Source organism: Sinocyclocheilus anshuiensis, unplaced genomic scaffold (genome assembly GCF_001515605.1).
Source record: "Sinocyclocheilus anshuiensis isolate Anshui unplaced genomic scaffold, SAMN03320099.WGS_v1.1 scaffold415, whole genome shotgun sequence".
NCBI classification, from domain to species: Eukaryota; Metazoa; Chordata; class Actinopteri; order Cypriniformes; family Cyprinidae; genus Sinocyclocheilus; species Sinocyclocheilus anshuiensis.
In genome coordinates this window covers 258,515-277,625 of record NW_015552655.1, presented here as the reverse complement: position 1 = coordinate 277,625, position 19,111 = coordinate 258,515, and the positions used below count along the sequence as shown (strand labels likewise).

Sequence of the window (19,111 nt, the reverse complement as noted above, 5' to 3'; positions counted from 1 at the left end):
TACATTTTATTTGATCTGGATTAATTAATTAATTTATAATGAATTTTATTATATCCAAATTTATTTATTTATTTAAAGTTCATTATATCTAGATTTATTTATTGAGAAAAGTATATATATTTAATGATATTTTATCTAGATTATTTTATTTATTTATAATTTATTGTGTTAATCTAGATTTTTTTTTTTTAAGTATATGTATTTCATTTCATTTTATTTAGAATATTTAGTTATTTAATTAATTAACAATACATTTTATTCCATCTATATTTATTTATTTGATTTAATTTTGCACTGTATTGATGTGACAAAAAGCAATTTCTAAGTTACATCAGATCTGATTGCATTCAGATTTATGCGAGTAATATTTTCACATTGTGTGATTGCACGTTTTTTTCTCTCAGGTAAAGCTGTGATGGTCAACGGGGTTCCAGTGACTCTTCCAAAGTTGTATTCGGGCAGTGGTTTGATTCTGGAGCAGGTCGGGTTATTTGTGTCCCTCTCGTCTCGACTCGGAGTCACTCTGCTCTGGGATGGAGGTATGTCCATTCTTATTATTTTATTCCATGATCAGTTATTAGATTCTTTTTAAACACGGTATCTGTTACACAGGAATGCGTGTTTATGTCCGGCTGATGCCTCACTTGCGTGGCCAAGTCGGAGGATTGTGCGGAAATTTTGATGGAGATGCAGAAAATGATTTCACCACAAGACAAGGCATCATGGAATCCACTCCAGAACTGTTTGGAAACTCCTGGAAGATCAGCCCGTCATGCCCTGACGTCTCAGACCAGGATCTCCATGACCCCTGTGTTGTAAGTAGTACTGCACCAAACAGAATTGCAAAAATAATGAATTTAATTCTTTATAAATTACATTTTCGTTGTCTGAATTGAGTAAATGCTCTCATATCTCTTGGATGAACTCTCTATGAATGAATTGCATGTGTGAAATTCTATTAATTAATTGCATGTGCTGATGCTGTATTATTTATTTTAAGAATGCATGGATTCTACATCAAAATTCTGGAAATGTGGATTATTATTTTCATTCTATGGTTAATAAGAGAGTAATGATAAACATAAACTGATAATAAAATTACTTTTTCAATATGCTATTTTTTAATAAATAAAAAATACTATTTTACTAAATTCACTATTTTATTATACTATTTTGTTTAAAACTAAAAATACAAAATACTATTTTTCTAAAATTATCATTTTTAAAATGCTCATAAAAAAACTAAAATGTTTTACTTAAATTACTTTTTATTTTTATATACTATGTTGTCTAAAAACATAAAAATATTACTAAAATGACTATTTTAACACGATTTTGCCTAAAATATAAGAAAATGTAATCATATTTTACTAAAATTACCATTTTTAATATACTATTTTGGCATTAAAAAATCTAAAAGTAAAAATAAAATCACATTAAACATTAACTTGGCAAATGTTAGGTGAGAAATAAGATTACTAAGATTCACCTTTCCTTGAAGTTTAGGCAAAAACGGTCTCTTCAGAAATTATGTAATTCCCGATTGGCCCTTTAGAGTGAGACTTAAAGGCACAATATGTTATTTTCGCCGCTAGAGGGCGCGTATTCAAAATAAACAAAGAGACATTTGAAAATTATAATGCTACTCTGTGCGGTCTTCACCGGTCTATTAAAACACACAACATATTAAAGCGTCTTTGGTGTTTCCATGTTTTCTACAAATCAAAACCGGATATCGAGGGGTTATGACGTCATTAGCAGGCGACACAATGACACTATGCACACACTCCGTTACACTAGGTAAAATTGCTTATTTATCTGGATTTAAACATTCTTCGAAACATTTAAGATAATGTAAGTACACAAGTCAGCAAAATATATAACACTGTTCTAGTGGTTTTTGGATATTTAAATAAAAAAATCTTACATATTGTGCCTTTAATTTTAATTTATATAACACTGGTTAAAATGTTTACAGAGTGCTTCACAGCAAACATATCATGTCATGCAATAATATAATCTTTAAAATCAAAGTAAAGCTAAAAGAATAAGAAAATAAAGAATAAATGCATTTATAGTATCACACTAGTTATTGTAAATGTTAAATGACCGTTCTCGACCTTCAGATCAACCCTCACCGGGTGACGTGGGCCAAAAAGAAGTGTGCGGTGATCAGTCAGGAGATCTTCAGCTCGTGTCACTCAGAAGTGTCGTCTCAGCAGTACTACGACTGGTGTGTCTTTGACGCCTGCGGGTAAGAAACCCACTCACTGAAACTTGATATTCAATGTATCATATGCATCAGGATCTCTATTGTTCATACTGTAGGGCTTTTAAAAGACTTGTGTTTGCTGTGTTTTGCAGGTGTGACTCAGGCGGCGACTGTGAGTGTTTGTGTACGGCTGTAGCAGCCTATGCAGAAGAGTGTAACCGCAGAGGAGCGTATGTGCGCTGGAGGTCACAGGAACTCTGCCGTGAGTCTGCTCAGTGAGTTATTATACCCATCCGACTGACTTCTATACATTTAGTGTGTATAATACTGTGTCCTGTTGTGTGTCTCCAGCGCTGCAGTGTGAGAACGGTTTGGTTTATGAGGCCTGCGGTGCTGCCTGTTCTCCAGCGTGTCCCGGCACTCCTTCTGTGTCTGATCCCCTCTGCAGCGCCCTCTCCTGTGTGGAGGGATGTTTCTGTCCTCACGGCACTGTGAGACACGGTAAGAGAAGTGTGTGTTTATGTGTGTGTGCCTTATCTGTTCATCTGATGCGTTTTCCAGTTTGCAGTAGTTACTTTTAGTTCGTTTTTTGCATACAGGATGTCTGATGTCTGTCTGTCGTCTGCAGGTGACGTCTGTATCCCTCCGTCTCAGTGTCCGTGTGAGTGGGACGGATCTTTATTTCCCGCAGGAGCGACTGTCACTCAGCACTGTCAGAACTGGTCAGTTTAGAGAGACTGTACTGCAGCAAACGGAATTGCAATTTAGTTTTGTAAATATACTCTTTTGGTCAAACTTTCAGAGGGGAATTTACTGAGAATGAATTTCGTGTGCTGATTGTTTTGTTTATTTTAGGCATGCACAGATTTTGCATTGAAATACTGGCCATACTGATTATTATTTTCATTCCATGGTTAACAAAGGATAAATAATAAACAGCCAAATTAATATTAAAACAATTTGTCTTAAAAAATAAATAAATACTAAAATTACTATTTTAATATATGATTTGGTCTTAATACAAAAATAAATATAAAATACTATTTCACTAAAAATATTATTTTAATATACCATTTTTTCTCAAAACATAAAATAAAAAAAAACAATAATAAAAAAATACTATTTTACTAAAATTACTATTTTTAAAAATGTTATTTTTGTCTAAAAACATAACAAAATGTACTAAAATTACTATTTTAATATACTTTTTTGTCTAAAAACAAAAATAAAAAAGTAAAAATAAAACCAGTAGTTTTAAACACTGCGAGTGAATTTATGCTTAAAACAGTAATGTAAAATATATTCATTATTCATAATACATTATGAAAGACAGAAAATCATTGTTAAACCATTAATGTTATTAAACGTTAACATGGTAAATGTTATCTAAATGTAAATTTAGGTGAATAATAAATTCCAAAAAAAAAAAAAAGATCTAATATCAATATTTTGTACATCCTTAATTTATTTGCACATATTGTCTGTGTTTTAACTAAAGGAATTATGCAAATTATGTAATGATGCATAAACACCCAAAAATGATTGCTGAAAGCAATATTATAAAGAAAGCAGGAGTGTTTGAGCTGAAGTAAATAACAATTAATTGGTTAATAAGTTTTTTGTATTGGTATGATTTTCCATCTAAATTTTCTTTGCTCTTTTAATCCTAAATTCTGTGTTCTGTCCTTCAGCTCTTGTTCTGATGGTTTGTGGCGTTGTGCTGGATCTCCATGTCCTCCTCCGTCTCTCTGTGAGGACTCAGAGTTCCTGTGCTCCGGCGGCTCTCAGCGCTGTATTCCCGCCGTCTGGCTCTGTGATAATGAGGACGACTGCGGCGACGGTTCGGATGAACTCTGTCCCTCCACCTGTCCTCCAGATCAGTTCCGCTGCTCCGGTGGGGCCTGCTTACCGCTGGAGCTCAGGTGTAACGGCCATCCCGACTGCGCCGACCAATCAGACGAGGACTTCTGTGCCCCGACCTCACCAGAGCCCGGCTGTCCGGCCGGAGAGTTCAGGTGTGTGAACGGACGCTGTCTGCCGGCTCATAAAGTCTGTGACGGGAGGCTGGATTGTGGATTTGCTGATGATTCTGATGAACAAGGTATGTTTGATGAATTTCTAAAACTCTAAATGATCAACATGATCAAAATTTGCTGATAAACCTGTTGCACACGATCTACTCCATGGCTTGATAGTTTAGATTTTTTCAAGTAAAAGGTCTTAGTATCACGTCCAGCTTCAACTTGAGCTTCACGTGTCTTTCTGCTGTCAAATCTTGACTGATTTTTATCAAGTAAGCGTCAGAATAACTGCAGTAATATTTTTAGATGAACACTTACTAGACTGAAGCAGCTCAGCTTTATTTGATTCTCCATCAATCATTTTCTAAAAAAATCTCAAATCTGATCCTCAGGATCTTTTGAGGAGTGTTTGTTTCCAGAAGCTTTACTTTCACTGTTCCTCAGCGGAGGAATGATCTTCACAAGCCTTCAGAACATCTCACATCTTCTGAGGAGCCTTTATTTCTTCAGCTCTCAATCACTGCATTATATGTTTGGAGCATTTCAGTCTCATCTTACTGAGACATATTATTGGAGATGTGGATTGATGACTGATATTTATATGATCTTATGTAGGTACTTGCTATACTTTAATAAGCATCTCGTTGTTTTACATTACAAGCATCAGAATTAAAAATGTTTGGCCATGTAAATATGAGAATCTGCAATAAATTAAATATTTTTGTCTGAAAACATAAAAATACAAACGTTTTAAACGCTGCAAGTGAATTTAGGCTTAAAACAGTAATTTAATATAAAGTATAATAAACAATCATTATAAAATTATTAATGTTATTAATCATTAACATGGCAAATATTATCTGCATGTAAATTAAGGAGAAAATGAGCATGCCGATAACTGATATGATGTTAATATTTTGTACATCCATAGTTTATTTGCAAGTATTGTCAGTGTTTTAGCTAAAGAAATTATGCAAATCAGATAATGATGCATAAACACCCAAAAATATTACTGAAAGCAATTTGTATGAAGAAAAGAGTCATTTTAGCTGATCTAACTGATTACATTACAAGCGATTAGAATTTGATGTTTTCTCTCCATATTCTCACTTTCATACTGTATAAGGCAAAAACCTGATGGACCAAATATGATAACAGATATAACACATATGCAAACTTTTTTTTTTTTAAGCCTTTCTTTTTTTCTTTCTTTTATTTCATATGTCAGGCTTTACAGCAGAATTCTGTCATCATTCACGTGATAAACAGTCACTGTATACGTTCCTGAGTGATCCTGTCATGATGTTAATGCTGAGTGTTGTTGCAGACTGTGGCATGTTGTGCAGACAGGACGAGTTCCGCTGTTCGTCGGGTCGTTGTGTGTTGTTCCTCCACCGCTGTGACGGTCACGATGACTGCGGGGACTACAGCGATGAGAGAGGGTGTGTGTGTGCCATCGGAGAGCTGCAGTGTCCTGGAGATCAGTGTGTGTCTGCAGAGAGAGTGTGTGACGGTCACAGGGACTGTCCATCCGGCATCGATGAGCTCATCTGTCCTGTCAAAGGTATCCATGCAAAACAGGACTATGCTTTTCTGAAATTAAAATTTAAATAAAACTATTTTTTATGAACACGTACCAATGCTCATTAGTTCAAAAAGTGCATTTATTAGAAACTAAACTGCAAAACCATTTCTTTCCTATTTTGCAAGCATAAAGACAATCAACTAAATATTCTACAAATATTCTACCCCTTTCTTGAAAATAAAAAAATTACATTTATTAATGTAAACATTTATTTTCAAAGGGTCAAGAACTGCAAAAATAATAAATTCAGAAATTATCATAGTAACGACATCAAAAGGTCATTAACATATGACTTTTAAATCAAATAATACCTCAAATCTTTAACTCAAAATTATAACTTAAACTCTTTAATTACATAAAACATAATTACAAAAGACCAAAATGTATATAAAAACTTATTCAAATGCTAAAAACAAAGACAAAAAATGAATTTACAACTGTTTTTGGTGCAGGAAACACTGAACTTTGACCTGCATTATAACTGAACTATTAACTTTTTTTTTTTTTAATAAACAGAACAGTTGTGGTATATAACATATATAACATATCATAATAATAAAGTAAAAATAAACAAATAATAACTAAAATAAAATAAAAACTCTTACAGCTAGGTATCGACAGTATCATCTGATTCAAAGATTAACTGAAAGTTTGATGCGGTTATAAAGCATTTTTTATTATCACAACTGATGCTGTGATTTCAGGATGCAGTCAGTTTGAGTTCGGCTGCACTAGCGGTCAGTGTGTGCCGTTAGCGTGGCGCTGTGACGGCGAGACAGACTGTCTGGATGGGAGCGATGAGAAACGCTGTTCCCGCACATGTCAGTCTGACCAGTTTCTGTGCCAGACCGGAGACCAGTGCATCCAACACCAGCAGCTGTGTGACGGGACGCCCCACTGTAGAGACGCCTCAGATGAGAGCGTGGACAACTGCGGTAAACACACACACACACACGCATGCACACACACACACATGCACACACATGTTTGTTTCTGTGAATTGTGGGGACTTTTTTCATAGACTTCTATTGTTTTTATACTGACCAAACAATATTTTCTATCCCCTAAACCTACCCCTTACAGAAAACCTGTTTGCACTGTTACACTTTCAGATAAACATCATTTACTATTTGTAATCATTTTTTCCCTCGTGGGGACCGCAGACTGGCCCCCACAATGTCAAAAATTTTAGGTTTTACTATCTTGTGGAGACATTTGGTCCCTACAATGTAGCATAAACAAGTACACACACACAAACACACACACTAGTTCCTCTAGTATTCCTAAAAGAAGTTAGTCATCTCATTTCCCACAATCACTGAGTGCATCTGTTCACCGGGCAGACTGAAGCCACGTTTTGTTTTTGTTTTTTGTGTTGTTTTCATATGTGACCCTGGACCACAAAACCAGTCATAAGGGTCAATTTTTCGAAATTGAGATTTATACATAATCTGAAAGTTGAATAAATAGGCTTTCCATTGATGTGTGGTTTGTTAGGATAGGACAATATTTGGCCGAGATACAACTATTTGAAAATCTGGAATCTGAGGGTGCAAAAAAATCTAAATATTGAGAAAATCATCTTTAAAGTTGTCCAAATGAAGTCCTTAGCAATGCATATTACTAATCAAAAATTAAGTTTTGATATATTTACAGTAGGAAATGTACAAAATATCTTCATGGAACATGATATTTACTTAATATCCTAATGATTTTTGGCATAAAAGAATCATCAATAATTTTGACCTATACAAAATGTATTTTTGGCTATTGCTACAAATATACCCCAGCGACTTAAGACTGCTTTTGTGCTCCAGGGTCACAAATGTATTATTTTTTCTCGCCAGGTTCCACACGGATTCCTCCCTGTCCGGGAAGTTTCTCCTGTGATAACCGCACATGCGTTAACATTTCACGCGTGTGTAACGGGATTCCTGATTGCCCTAAAGGAGAGGATGAGATACTCTGCGGTTAGTTTCTACTAAAACAAAATGTCTAGAATGTTTATTGAGATGAATATTTAATTAACTATAATCAATAGAGCTGTTTATTCTATATGCAGAATGACATTATAAAACAAATATGTATGTATGTTGAATTTTCTGAAAAGCATCACAGATACACACAAAAATAATATTTTTAATTCTTAATTATTAGTATTCATTTAAGTTCATATCAGAAGCAAAGAGGTTGAATTTTTGGGCAATTATATTTTAATCATACTGTAGATGTTTTATTTACACACGTAGATTTCTTACATTTACATTTAGTCATTTAGCAGACGCTTTTATCCAAAGCGACTTACAAAGTAGAAGCAAACAGACCAACAAGAGAGCAACAATATACAAGTGCTGTGACAAGTCTCAGTTAGTCCAGCACAGTGCACATATCAAGGTGTCTTCTTTTAATTTAAATAAATTAGACCAAAACTAATAGAATAGAATAGGTAAGTGCTAGTATTAATTGGTATTAATTAGTATTAATTTAAAAAATAAGAACATTTCAATTTCTTAGTTTTTCCAAATTTTGTGGCATTTAAAAATTATTTAAAACATGTATTTCAATCCTTAAAGCAGCTGACAAGAAGGATCACCTTAAAATTCTGTAAATTATATATATATATATATATATATATATATATATCACATCAAATTTGGCAGAGAAAGGAAATATTAATTTTTTTTTTTATGAAAGGATACTCTAAATAAGAAACTAAAATTGCCAGTAGGTGGCGGTAAATGTCTTAATGAATAAGTCATTGAGGCATTCATTCATTCATTCGATTCTTTCAAACTGCGGATTCATTCAGGAATTAAGTAAATGACTCTCTTTATGAATAGCCCATTGAATCATTGGTTTTCTCGATTCGTTCAGAACGTGGATTCATTCAGAAACGATTATTTGGATTATTCAATTATTTGGAGACGCACAACAGTTCTGCTGTGAGAACTGTGATAATTATTATATATCTATATAATAATGTATAATTTGTATAATTCTCTTTCTCCAGATAAAGTCAGTCCCACCACAGCGCCACCTAGTGAGGGAAACGCCAGTCGCGTTTGTCTGGAGTTCACCTGTGCTGATGGATCCTGTGTGCCCTTCAATGCGGTACACTGATCTGCGTGAAATCAATATTGATGTGTTTATTTGTGTTTATACATCGAGAATACCACCTTGTTTTTTAGACATTTACCTTGGAATCATTCATGATGTGGTTGAGGCAGTGTGGTCTGTCTGTCCTTGTGTTGTTTAGTTGTGTAACGGTGCAGCAGACTGTCCCACAGACGCCTCAGATGAGACGGGCTGTGGTGTCTGGGGTCCCTGGAGCTCCTGGAGCCCCTGCAGCCGAAGCTGTGGATCAGGAACCGTGAGCCGACAGAGACGCTGCAGCCGCGAGGATTCAGACGGACACTGCAGAGGAGAGAAAACACAGCGACAGCAGTGCTACTCCACCGCCTGCCCCGGTACAATATATTACCCCATGTAAATACATACCTGATGTCTGAACGTTCTGGTGTCAGATGTTGAGTTTTTGGTTCTGTCTGACAGTCGATGGCTACTGGCTGCCGTGGGTCACGTGGTCGAACTGCAGTAAAGGTTGTGGCGGTGTTGAAGTCCGTCAGAGAGAGTGTTTCCCACCGCAGAACGGAGGCAGAACCTGTGCAGAACTACCTGGAGAAACTAACCTGACTACTGACATCAGTAAGAACCAGAACAAACAACTTCCAGCAGATGAACCGCTTCAGCTGGGCACTAGTTTAAATCTTCACTGGTTACCAGTTTGGTTAAGATGGTCTACCTCCAGTTATAACCATAACCATTTTTTAGCCATCTAAAATCATTTTGGAGCTCGTCCAATCTGGTCTAAGTAGTGTCAGTTTCAACAGGGGATGTTAGAATAATTGTAAATTAAAAAAAAAAAAAACACATTATATATATAAAAATCTGGGTTATTTATGTAAACTAAAAACATTTTTTTTTAATTATTTTTATTATAATTCTCATTTTTAAATTGATGTAATAAAATAACAAAAACTAAAATAAATAAAAAAATAATACCAACTATATGGACATAAAAAAAAATTTAAAATTAATAAATACTAACACATTAAAACATTAAAAAAAAAAAAAACATTCAAAATATTAATACAATAACATCACAAAACACAAAAAACAGTCATGGATCATTCAGGTAATGACACAGAGTATTTAGAATCAAGGGTATTATATTTCAGACCATTTACCAAACAATATTTTATTTATATTCACCAGTTACAGACCAGCCATTTCCAGTAACAGACCAGTATTGCTGAGCTAAAGCCCTTGTGGTTTCTGTATTAGCAGTGTATGTTTAAACTCAGTTTGTAGTGATGTATAGAGCAGTGCAGGTCGGTTCATCTGCTCTTTTTTTGTTAAATGAGCTCCATGACGAAGCACTCAATGTTTCCCAGCTGAGCACAGATGTGTTTTTCAGAGCCATGTCCTCAGGACGGCTGCGCTAACGTCTCTTGTCCCGTGGGCCTCGTCAGACATAGCTGTGCGCCGTGCCCTTTGACCTGCGCTCACGTATCCTGGGCAACAACATGTGACCACAACTCCAGGTGTTTCACAGGTGAGCCATTAACAATGCTTTACCTCTCTAAATACTTCACAGCTTCTTTAATGTCACTGATGGCCATTCATAAATGCCAATGCTGTGGTAATATAAAGATTGTTTTACTGTACTGTATATTCGTGGTTGCCTGTTTCCTCATTGGTTCTGTTGTTCCCATCAGGCTGCTGGTGTCCTGATGGGACGGTCATGAATCACGAGCAGCAGTGTGTTCGGCCGGAGGAGTGTGTGTGTGAGGTGTCTGGGGTTCGATACTGGCCCGGTCAGCAGGTCAAAGTGGGCTGTGACGTCTGTGTGTGTGAGCGAGGACGAGCCCAGCGCTGTCACACCAACCCAGAGTGCTCAGGTAAACACACACACTCAAATAAACACACACTATGTTAGGTTTCTGTGAATTGTGGGGACTTTCCATAGATGTCTATTATTTATACTGAGCAAACAATATCGTCTAAACCTACCCTTTACAGAAAACCTGTTTGCCTTGTTACACTTTCAGATATACATCATTTAGTATTTTCAATCATTTTTTCCCCACAATGTCAAAAATTTCAAGTTTTACTATCCTTTGGTTCCCGCAATGTAGGATAAACAAGAACACACACACGCAATCACACACACATTCACACACACTCATTTAATAAAACATTCACGTTCATGCTTCTCTGATGTCAGTTAATGGTCGCATGACATGCAGGTATAAAATACTTCATAATTTTTAGTGTTTTATTTGATTGGTTGAAAGTGTTTTATTTCAGTGTATTTTATATTAAAGTAATGAATTTTAATTTTGTATTATTTCAATAAAAAAAAATTTCATCAACCCATATGCCCTGTGCAAAAAATCACTAATTTTTTTATTGTAATTCCTATGTATACATTATGCTAATAATTGTTAAATTGTTTTTAATTGATGGTGATTTTAATTTAAATTGTTTTTAATTGATGGTGATATTTATGTAAAAAAAATTTAATTTATGCTGATTTTAATTTCTTTTAAGTTGTTTTAAAAATGAATATTTTACTGTAAATATGCTTCATTATTATTAAGTCATGTCAATTAAAAAACGAAATATTCATTTTATTTATGATTTAGAAAAATTATTTTATTTATGATCAAGAAATTAATATTGAAATAATTTAACAACAATTTTGCATGTTCACGGTTCTCTGATGTTGGTTAATGTTCAAATTACATGCTGGTAAACAAATAAAATGTTATGTATTTTTTATTAAGAGTTTTATTTAAATTGATTTTTTTTTTTACAGTTTAATGAATTATTAGCTTTTCATGAACTCACAAACTCCTTACAGATTTCTTGCGAACCCCATTTTAGAAAACCCTTATTTAACTAATTCTGTTCTGTTGTTTTCCTGTTGAAACAGAAAATTGGGATGAGACACATAGAAGCCTTTTTTTTTTTTTTAAATAGCCAGTAAACTTTAGTTTACATCACAAACCAGCAAAGCCATGATTTGGTACTTGCTATTGCTTAAATGTTATGATTTTCTTTCTGTTTCTTGTTAAAGTGTGTCCTGCAAGGTTTTTAATCACTGCACATGTGTGTTTTCATCAGTTCACTGTGGCTGGTCGTCCTGGTCTCAGTGGGGCGAGTGTTTGGGTCCCTGTGGTGTTCAGAGTGTCCAGTGGTCTTTCCGCAGCCCGAATAACCCCTTAAAACACGGAAACGGCCGACAGTGCCGAGGAATTTACCGGAAAGCACGACGGTTAGTATTAATATGTTGCAAAGCATCCTGAAGATCTGGGAAATGTAAAACACACATCTGCCCTTTTGCTTTAGCAGATGTTTTGATTAGTCACATTAATGCATTCAGCAGATGCTTGTGTCCAAAAACTACATGCATTGCATAAATGCATTATACATTTGATTAATACAAGCTTTCCCTGGAAATCGAACCCATGACCCTGGCATTTCTAGTGCAGTGCTTTAGCGGATGTTTTTGATATTTTTCATGCGGTTTGTTTGTTCTCAGCTGTCAGACGGAGCCGTGCAGTGAGTGTGAATATCATGGACACACACATGTGGTGGGAGAGCGCTGGAAAGGCGGTCAGTGTCAGATGTGCCAGTGTTGGCCTAACCTCACGGTGCAGTGCGTCCCGTACTGTCCTTACACTGCCACTGGATGCCCACAGGTGTGTGTGTGTGTGTGTGTGTGTGTGAGTGTGTGTGTGAATGTGAATGTGTGTGTGTGTATGTGTTAAAAGACACTTAATATTCAGTAATATTATTGATTTAACTGAACTGACCCTGTCAGATGAGAATAAAACAAAACTCTCCTGAATCTGCAGGAAGTTTGTGAGTTGATGAAAAGCTAATAGTTAATTCAATTGTAGAAATGTAAAATTAAATAAATTAAAAATATTAAACAATTTATTTGTTTACCTGCATATAATTTGAACATTAACTGTCATCAGAGAACCATGAACATGAAACTGTTATTTAAATTTAATTATTATTTAAATATTAATTTCTTGATCGTTAAATTATTGCCTCATTCCTGAAATTGTATTTGTTTCATAATTAATGAATTTTTCAATGTCAATATTGTTATTTTTCTGTTTATTACTCTGAAACAGGCTGTTTTTTTATAAATGTTTTATAAAAGTTGTGTCTTTTAATATTATTTAATGGACCTGAGCTAAAGGGAAATTATAGTTGTATTTTTATTAACTTACAAAGATTAATAAAGACTATAACAAATAGATTGAGCTTTGTTAATGCTATAACTAACATTAACTAATGGGACCTCATTATAAACTGTGACCGATATTGCATGTTCAGGTTTAACTGGGTAACATTTTTTTCTCCGTTTCAGGGTCATATTCTGATTCCAGGGGAAGGAGACAAGTGTTGCTATTGTGAAGAAAAAGGTTTGACATATTTGTCATAGTTATTATTTTATACTTGTGTTTTTTGTATTCATAATAACACTAGATTGATCATGCAGTCAGAATGCGCTGTTGTTCATGCAGAAGTCTGTTGTGTTGTGTTGTCAGGTAATGGCAGCACTATCATGACAACTACACCTATGATCCTGCCAATAACACTTGGACCCTCCACACCACCAGAGGGCCCTCCGACCGTCCCGACGTACCCTCTGCCACCTGCAGGTCCGTTTCATTCAAACACACATCAGTACCAGTGTTGCCAACTTAGCAATTTTGTTGCTACATTTAGCAACTTTTCAGACTACCCTAGCAGCTTTTTCTTCCAAAAGCACCAAGCAACAAATTTAGCTATTTAAAACATTTATTTGACAACGTTTAGCAACTTTTGATAAGTGACTCGTACTATAAAAAGGCAAACATTTTCCATCTAAATTACACAAAAAGAGGAAATCAATTCTTAATTTTTTTTTTCTCACAGGTGCAAGTGTATATCTCACAATTCTGACTTCTTTTCTCAGAATTTCTCAGAATTGTGAGATATAAACCCACAATTGTGAGTTATAAAGTCCAGTTCTTTTTCACAATTCCGACTTTATAGCTTGAGAAAAAAGTCAGAATTGCAAGTTTATATCACACAGTTCTTAGAAAAAAAGGTCAGAATTGTGATAGAAGTCGTCGTAATTATCTTTTTAATTTTTTATTCAGTGGCAGAAACAGGCTTCTTTAGACTCATGAACAACCATCACAAAACAGAAAAATAGTCGTGAATCATTCTAATGTAAAGACACAGTATTAAGAATCAAAGATAAATAAACTTTTGAACAGATATTTTTTATAAATTCAGCTATTAATTTGCCGCATGAACTACAGTATATGTAAATATCTGTTATGTGAAACAGCTTATCCAGAACGGCATTAAATAAAAAAAAAAAATGCAATGGTTATGATTCCTCTAATTTTGTTAAAATAATTATCATTTTCAGAGATTCTGCAAGGGTAATTCTATAAACTTTTGAGCAGAACTGTGTCATTTTTAATGCACATGGTCAAGAAAACTACTATAAATCACTTGCAAATATACATTTTTATTATGAAAACTCTTTAAATGCAGTACTAATTATGTGAAGTATTATTCATGTATATTGTATAATATAAAGATGTTTTATTATATTTATTTATTTAGTGTTTATTTATTGATTTAGTCTTTGATGCGTCTGAGTCATTTCTAGCTCTCTATTTTCACATACTGTATTCTGTGTGTTGTTTTATAGATGAGTGTTGGTCCGCTCTGGGCGTTCTCTCGCTCCCCGCCAGCAGCTTCAGCGCCTCATCCCATCAGCCCGGTCACCCTCCGTCAGCGGGACGTCTGCACGCTCGGGACCCCCACAGTGACCTGCAGGGCTGGAGCCCGGAGCCAGAGGAGTACAGAGAGCTCCCGGCCGGGACCCCTGAGGAGCACAGACACTTGTCACGCTGGCCGTACCTCCAGATAGACCTGCTCAGACACTACAACATCACAGGTCACAAACAACAGCTCATTTAAGAACATATAGTCAAAGAGTCTGCTGTTCACTGAAGCTGAGGTCCGTTAGAATGTTGATGATTTTTGAAAATGATATAGTTCACATCGATTTTCATTTTACTGTACTTTAGTGACATAACATTATTTAAATGTCCAATGCATTTACAAGTTATAGTCTGCAAAAACTGTTAATAATAATAACAATGAGTACATTTTCTGAAGAAATTGTGGGTGGTGCTTGCTGTGGCAACAGTCAGCGCTAGGCTTCTGCTAGAGTGTTCAGGGTGGTTGCTAGGGTATTGCTATGTGGTTACTAGGCGGTTGCTAGGGTGTTCAGGGTGGTTGCTAGGGTGTTGCTATTTGGTTACTTGGAGGTTGCTAAAGTAGGGTGTTCAGGGTGGTTGCTAGGGTGTTGCTTTGTGGTTACTAGGCAGTTGCTAGGGTGTTGCTTTGTGGTTACTAGGCGGTTGCTAGGGTGTTCAAGGTGGTTGCTAGGGTTTTGCTATGTGGTTACTAGGAGGTTGCTAGGCAGTTACTAGGAAGTTGCTTGGGTGTTTTGGGTGATTGCTAGGACATTGCTGTGTGGTTGCTAGGGTGTTGCTGTGGTGTTACTAGGTGGTTGCTAGGGTGTTTCTATGTGGTTACTAGGTGGTTGCTTGGGTGTTCAGGGTGGTTGCTTCGGTGTTTCTATGTGGTTACTAGGCAGTTGCTAGAGTGTTCAGGGTGGTTGCAATGGTTTTGCTATGTTGTTACTTGGAGGTTGCTAGGCAGTTACTAGGGAGTTGCTTGGGAGTTGCTAGGGTGTTGCTATGTGGTTACTAGACAGTTTCTAGGGTGTTCTGGGTGGTTACTGGGGCTTTGCTGTGTGATTTCTAGGTTATGCTGGCTAATTACAAGGGAAATGTCAGTCGGTTTGCTAGGATTATCAGGGTGGTTGCTAGGGCGTTGCTGTGTGGTTGCTTGGCAGCTTCTAGGGAATTCTGGATGGTTGCTAGGGCATTGCTAGGCAGTTGATAGGGTTTTATGGGTAGTTACTAGGGCATTGCTGTGTGGTTGCTAGGGTGTTGCTAGGCATTTTGTAGAGTTCTCTGGGTGGTTGCTAGGGTGTTGCTTGGCAGTTGCTAGGTTGTTCTCAGTGGTTGCTTTGTCTGTGTTTTTCTGGTGCTGAAATATGGGTAATGCAAGACCATAACAGTGACACTTTGCTTTTCATAATAAAGCTAAATAAATGTAATGTGTTGTTTGTTTGTGGTGTTGCAGGCGTGTTGATGCAGGGTGGCGGCGTGTTTGACACGTTTGTTTCCAGCTTCTATCTGCAGTTCAGCAGCGACGGACGTCAGTGGTTCACTTATAAAGAGCTGATCACAGACGCCAGACCCAAAGCTAAGGTGACACACAATCACCCAACATCAACAACAGACAAAATCTCATCTAACACTTCAATTCATGTCCCACTTAAACACTACATGCAGCAAAATAGAAACATTGATTTTTTTTCTGTTGGCTGAGGCTGCCTTCTCAAAGATGGAAAAAATATTTTGTGTAATTTTGTATTAAAGCATTTTGAATTTGTACTGCAGTACCCATTTCAACCACTAGTTGTCAATATTATATACTGCACCTTTAAGAAATAAGTATTTATATTTTGTTTTCTGAACGTCTTTTCCAGGTGTTTCAGGGAAACCGTGATGACCGTGGCATAGCTTTGGCCCGTCTGGACCGGATGGTGTCGGCTCGCTTTGTACGAATTCTGCCTCATGATTTTCAGAATGGAATCTATCTGAGAGTCGAAGTCATGGGCTGTGATGATGGTATCTTTAGTTTCCCTCTCCATTGCATTGTAGGTGTCAGAACAGCAAGTGAATAGCCCTAATGTCCATCTAAAATTCTCTGACTCTCATTCCCATCAGAGCATGAGTGGTCAACTCCCATCCCGCCGCTACGTCCCTGTAGAGAAAGCGAGTTCCTCTGCGGTAACGGCCGCTGTGTTCCTGCTGGTCCACAGGGGGCGCTGTGTGACGGGATCAACGACTGTGGCGACGGGACAGATGAGCTCAACTGCGGTGGGTACCAGTGTTACTATCATTAACTACAACAAAAATATTCTTAAAAATCTATGATAATTTGAATAAAATAATAGCTTCATTTCTTTTAGTTGCCATTTTTATTTACTTTAGTTGGTGTAATAAAATAAAATATAATTCCTAAAAATGAAACGGAAAATAAAAATAAATAGACTATTTTTGACAAAAACCATTAAAAAAATGACAAAACAACAAAATTACTAAAACTTTAATTGAAATAAAAAAAACTAATTAAAAATATTAATAAATATTATAATGTTATATTAATGATATTATAAAATAACAGAGGTGGGCATAGACCCAGACTTAATCTGCTGGACAAAAAGGGGATAAAAAAAAAGGCCTTGATTTAGTGTTTTATAAATCTTGAAAATATATAATTAATTATTATAATACATTTAACCCCAGAACCAAAACAAAAAGAAATTGCATCAGATTTTTACAGATTTAAATAAGAAATAACAACAAATACTGCATGTCACTAATGCAATTATTTAAAATGAAAATCGTCATTAAAAATAATGAGAATTACAAAAATTTATTGGAACTTGAAGGGAAAAAATATAAATAATGTCACAGTGCAAAACTCTTATTCATCCTAAAAATAGGCTTCAGTTATTCCGTGCTTTTTTTTCTTGCTGAACACTTTATTTAGTTATAAATGAAATATTTCTTTTATGTTCAGGAACTCGTCCCGCTCCTACCAGAAGGCCGGCGGTCTGCCCGTCGGGTCAGTTCTCCTGTCCTCCTCCAGGAGGCTGCATTGAGGCGCAGCGCCGCTGTGATGGAGTTCCTCACTGTCCTGATGGAGCGGATGAGAGAGACTGCACACACACAAATATTACCCACGTCACCCCCACCGCCGCCCCTCTCCGGACGCCCAGCAAGAAACCCGTGACCACTCAGAGTGCCCTGACCACCACTGTGAGACTTAACCTATTAACATGTTAACTAGAATCACAGTTAAAGCAAATCTGACAATGACATGCCCAACCCCAAAGTATAGCCATATCACTTAAAAAATAATTATAATATTAAAATTTGTAAAGCTAAACAAACTCTGTCATAATGCAAAATATTTAATATTACATTTATTAAATATGCCACATTTTCTTTCATATAATATGCCACAAATGGTGTTGCTAGAGCTTAAGTAGTACTATTGTGACTCTGCTGTCCGGAAGATTGGTTATAGTTGTGTTTTATTGAAATGTGTTTTTGTTATTAATGTTTATTAGTTGTATATCAGATACACAGTAATTGTAATTAATCCTGGAATTAAATTTTAAATTGCTTAACTATTTTTTTCTTTGCATTTCCTAGGAAGGAGGACCTGGTCAGAAAGGTAGGAACTCATATGATATATTATTATAGTTTTTGTTAATATTCTGAATTAGATTTTTTTTCTCTCTTTTCAGTTAAATTTTAGTTAAAGTTTTAAAAATGTTCTTGTGTGTTATCATTAAAAAAAAAGTCTATACATTTTTATTCATTTATATTTTATTTTTAGTTATTTTAGTACATCAAGTTAAACTAAATGAGAACTAAATGAGAAATCTTGCCTTGACCATTAGCTGAAATAAAATGTTGTTTTTGGTTTTTTTTTCAGTTAACATTTTTTCAAGTAACAAAAAAGTTTTTTATGCTATTAGTTAACTGTAATAACCTTACCTGACTCTCACCTGTCTGTCACGCATCAGGTGTCTGTTCTTCTGCTCTGGGATTGGAGGATGGGCATATCCATTATGGTCAGCTGACCTCGTCCTCATACAGAGAGAATAATCCTGCAGACGCTGGCCGGCTCAACGTCGTACCCAATGTGTGAGCGTTTTATGATGAATTAAGGTTATAAACGTATGAATGCACAGATGAAGAAAATATGACTATCATCTCATCTTGCAAATAGAATAAACAAGATCAACCACAACATGTAACATAAGTGAAGTGAAGTGACATGTGGCCAAGCATGGTGACCCATACTCGGAATTAGTGCTCTGCATTTATCCCATCCAAAGTGCACACACACAGCAGTGAACACACACACACCGTGAACACACACCCGGAGCAGTGGGCAGCCATTTTTGCTGCGGCGCCCGGGGAGCAGTTGGGGGTTCGGTGCCTTGCTCAAGGGCACCTCAGTCGTGGTATTGAAGGTGGAAGAGAG

The 19,111-nt window shown here is 36.0% G+C and overlaps 1 protein-coding gene across 1 annotated transcript in view; it reads left to right on the top strand.

The window, feature by feature from the left end:
* Window positions 1-19,111, top strand: part of sspo (SCO-spondin) — a 95,431-nt gene that overhangs the window by 19,499 nt on the left and 56,821 nt on the right. Inside the window, 23 exon segments of the mRNA XM_016458678.1 lie at window positions 405-539; window positions 613-815; window positions 2,127-2,254; window positions 2,365-2,474; window positions 2,564-2,713; window positions 2,841-2,934; window positions 3,904-4,313; window positions 5,561-5,797; window positions 6,523-6,753; window positions 8,829-8,929; window positions 9,075-9,285; window positions 9,371-9,523; window positions 10,296-10,433; window positions 10,597-10,779; window positions 12,008-12,158; window positions 12,426-12,595; window positions 13,426-13,563; window positions 14,613-14,861; window positions 16,124-16,251; window positions 16,533-16,674; window positions 17,633-17,871; window positions 18,271-18,292; window positions 18,648-18,768. Of these exon segments, the coding sequence (XP_016314164.1) occupies window positions 405-539; window positions 613-815; window positions 2,127-2,254; window positions 2,365-2,474; window positions 2,564-2,713; window positions 2,841-2,934; window positions 3,904-4,313; window positions 5,561-5,797; window positions 6,523-6,753; window positions 8,829-8,929; window positions 9,075-9,285; window positions 9,371-9,523; window positions 10,296-10,433; window positions 10,597-10,779; window positions 12,008-12,158; window positions 12,426-12,595; window positions 13,426-13,563; window positions 14,613-14,861; window positions 16,124-16,251; window positions 16,533-16,674; window positions 17,633-17,871; window positions 18,271-18,292; window positions 18,648-18,768 (3,844 nt within the window).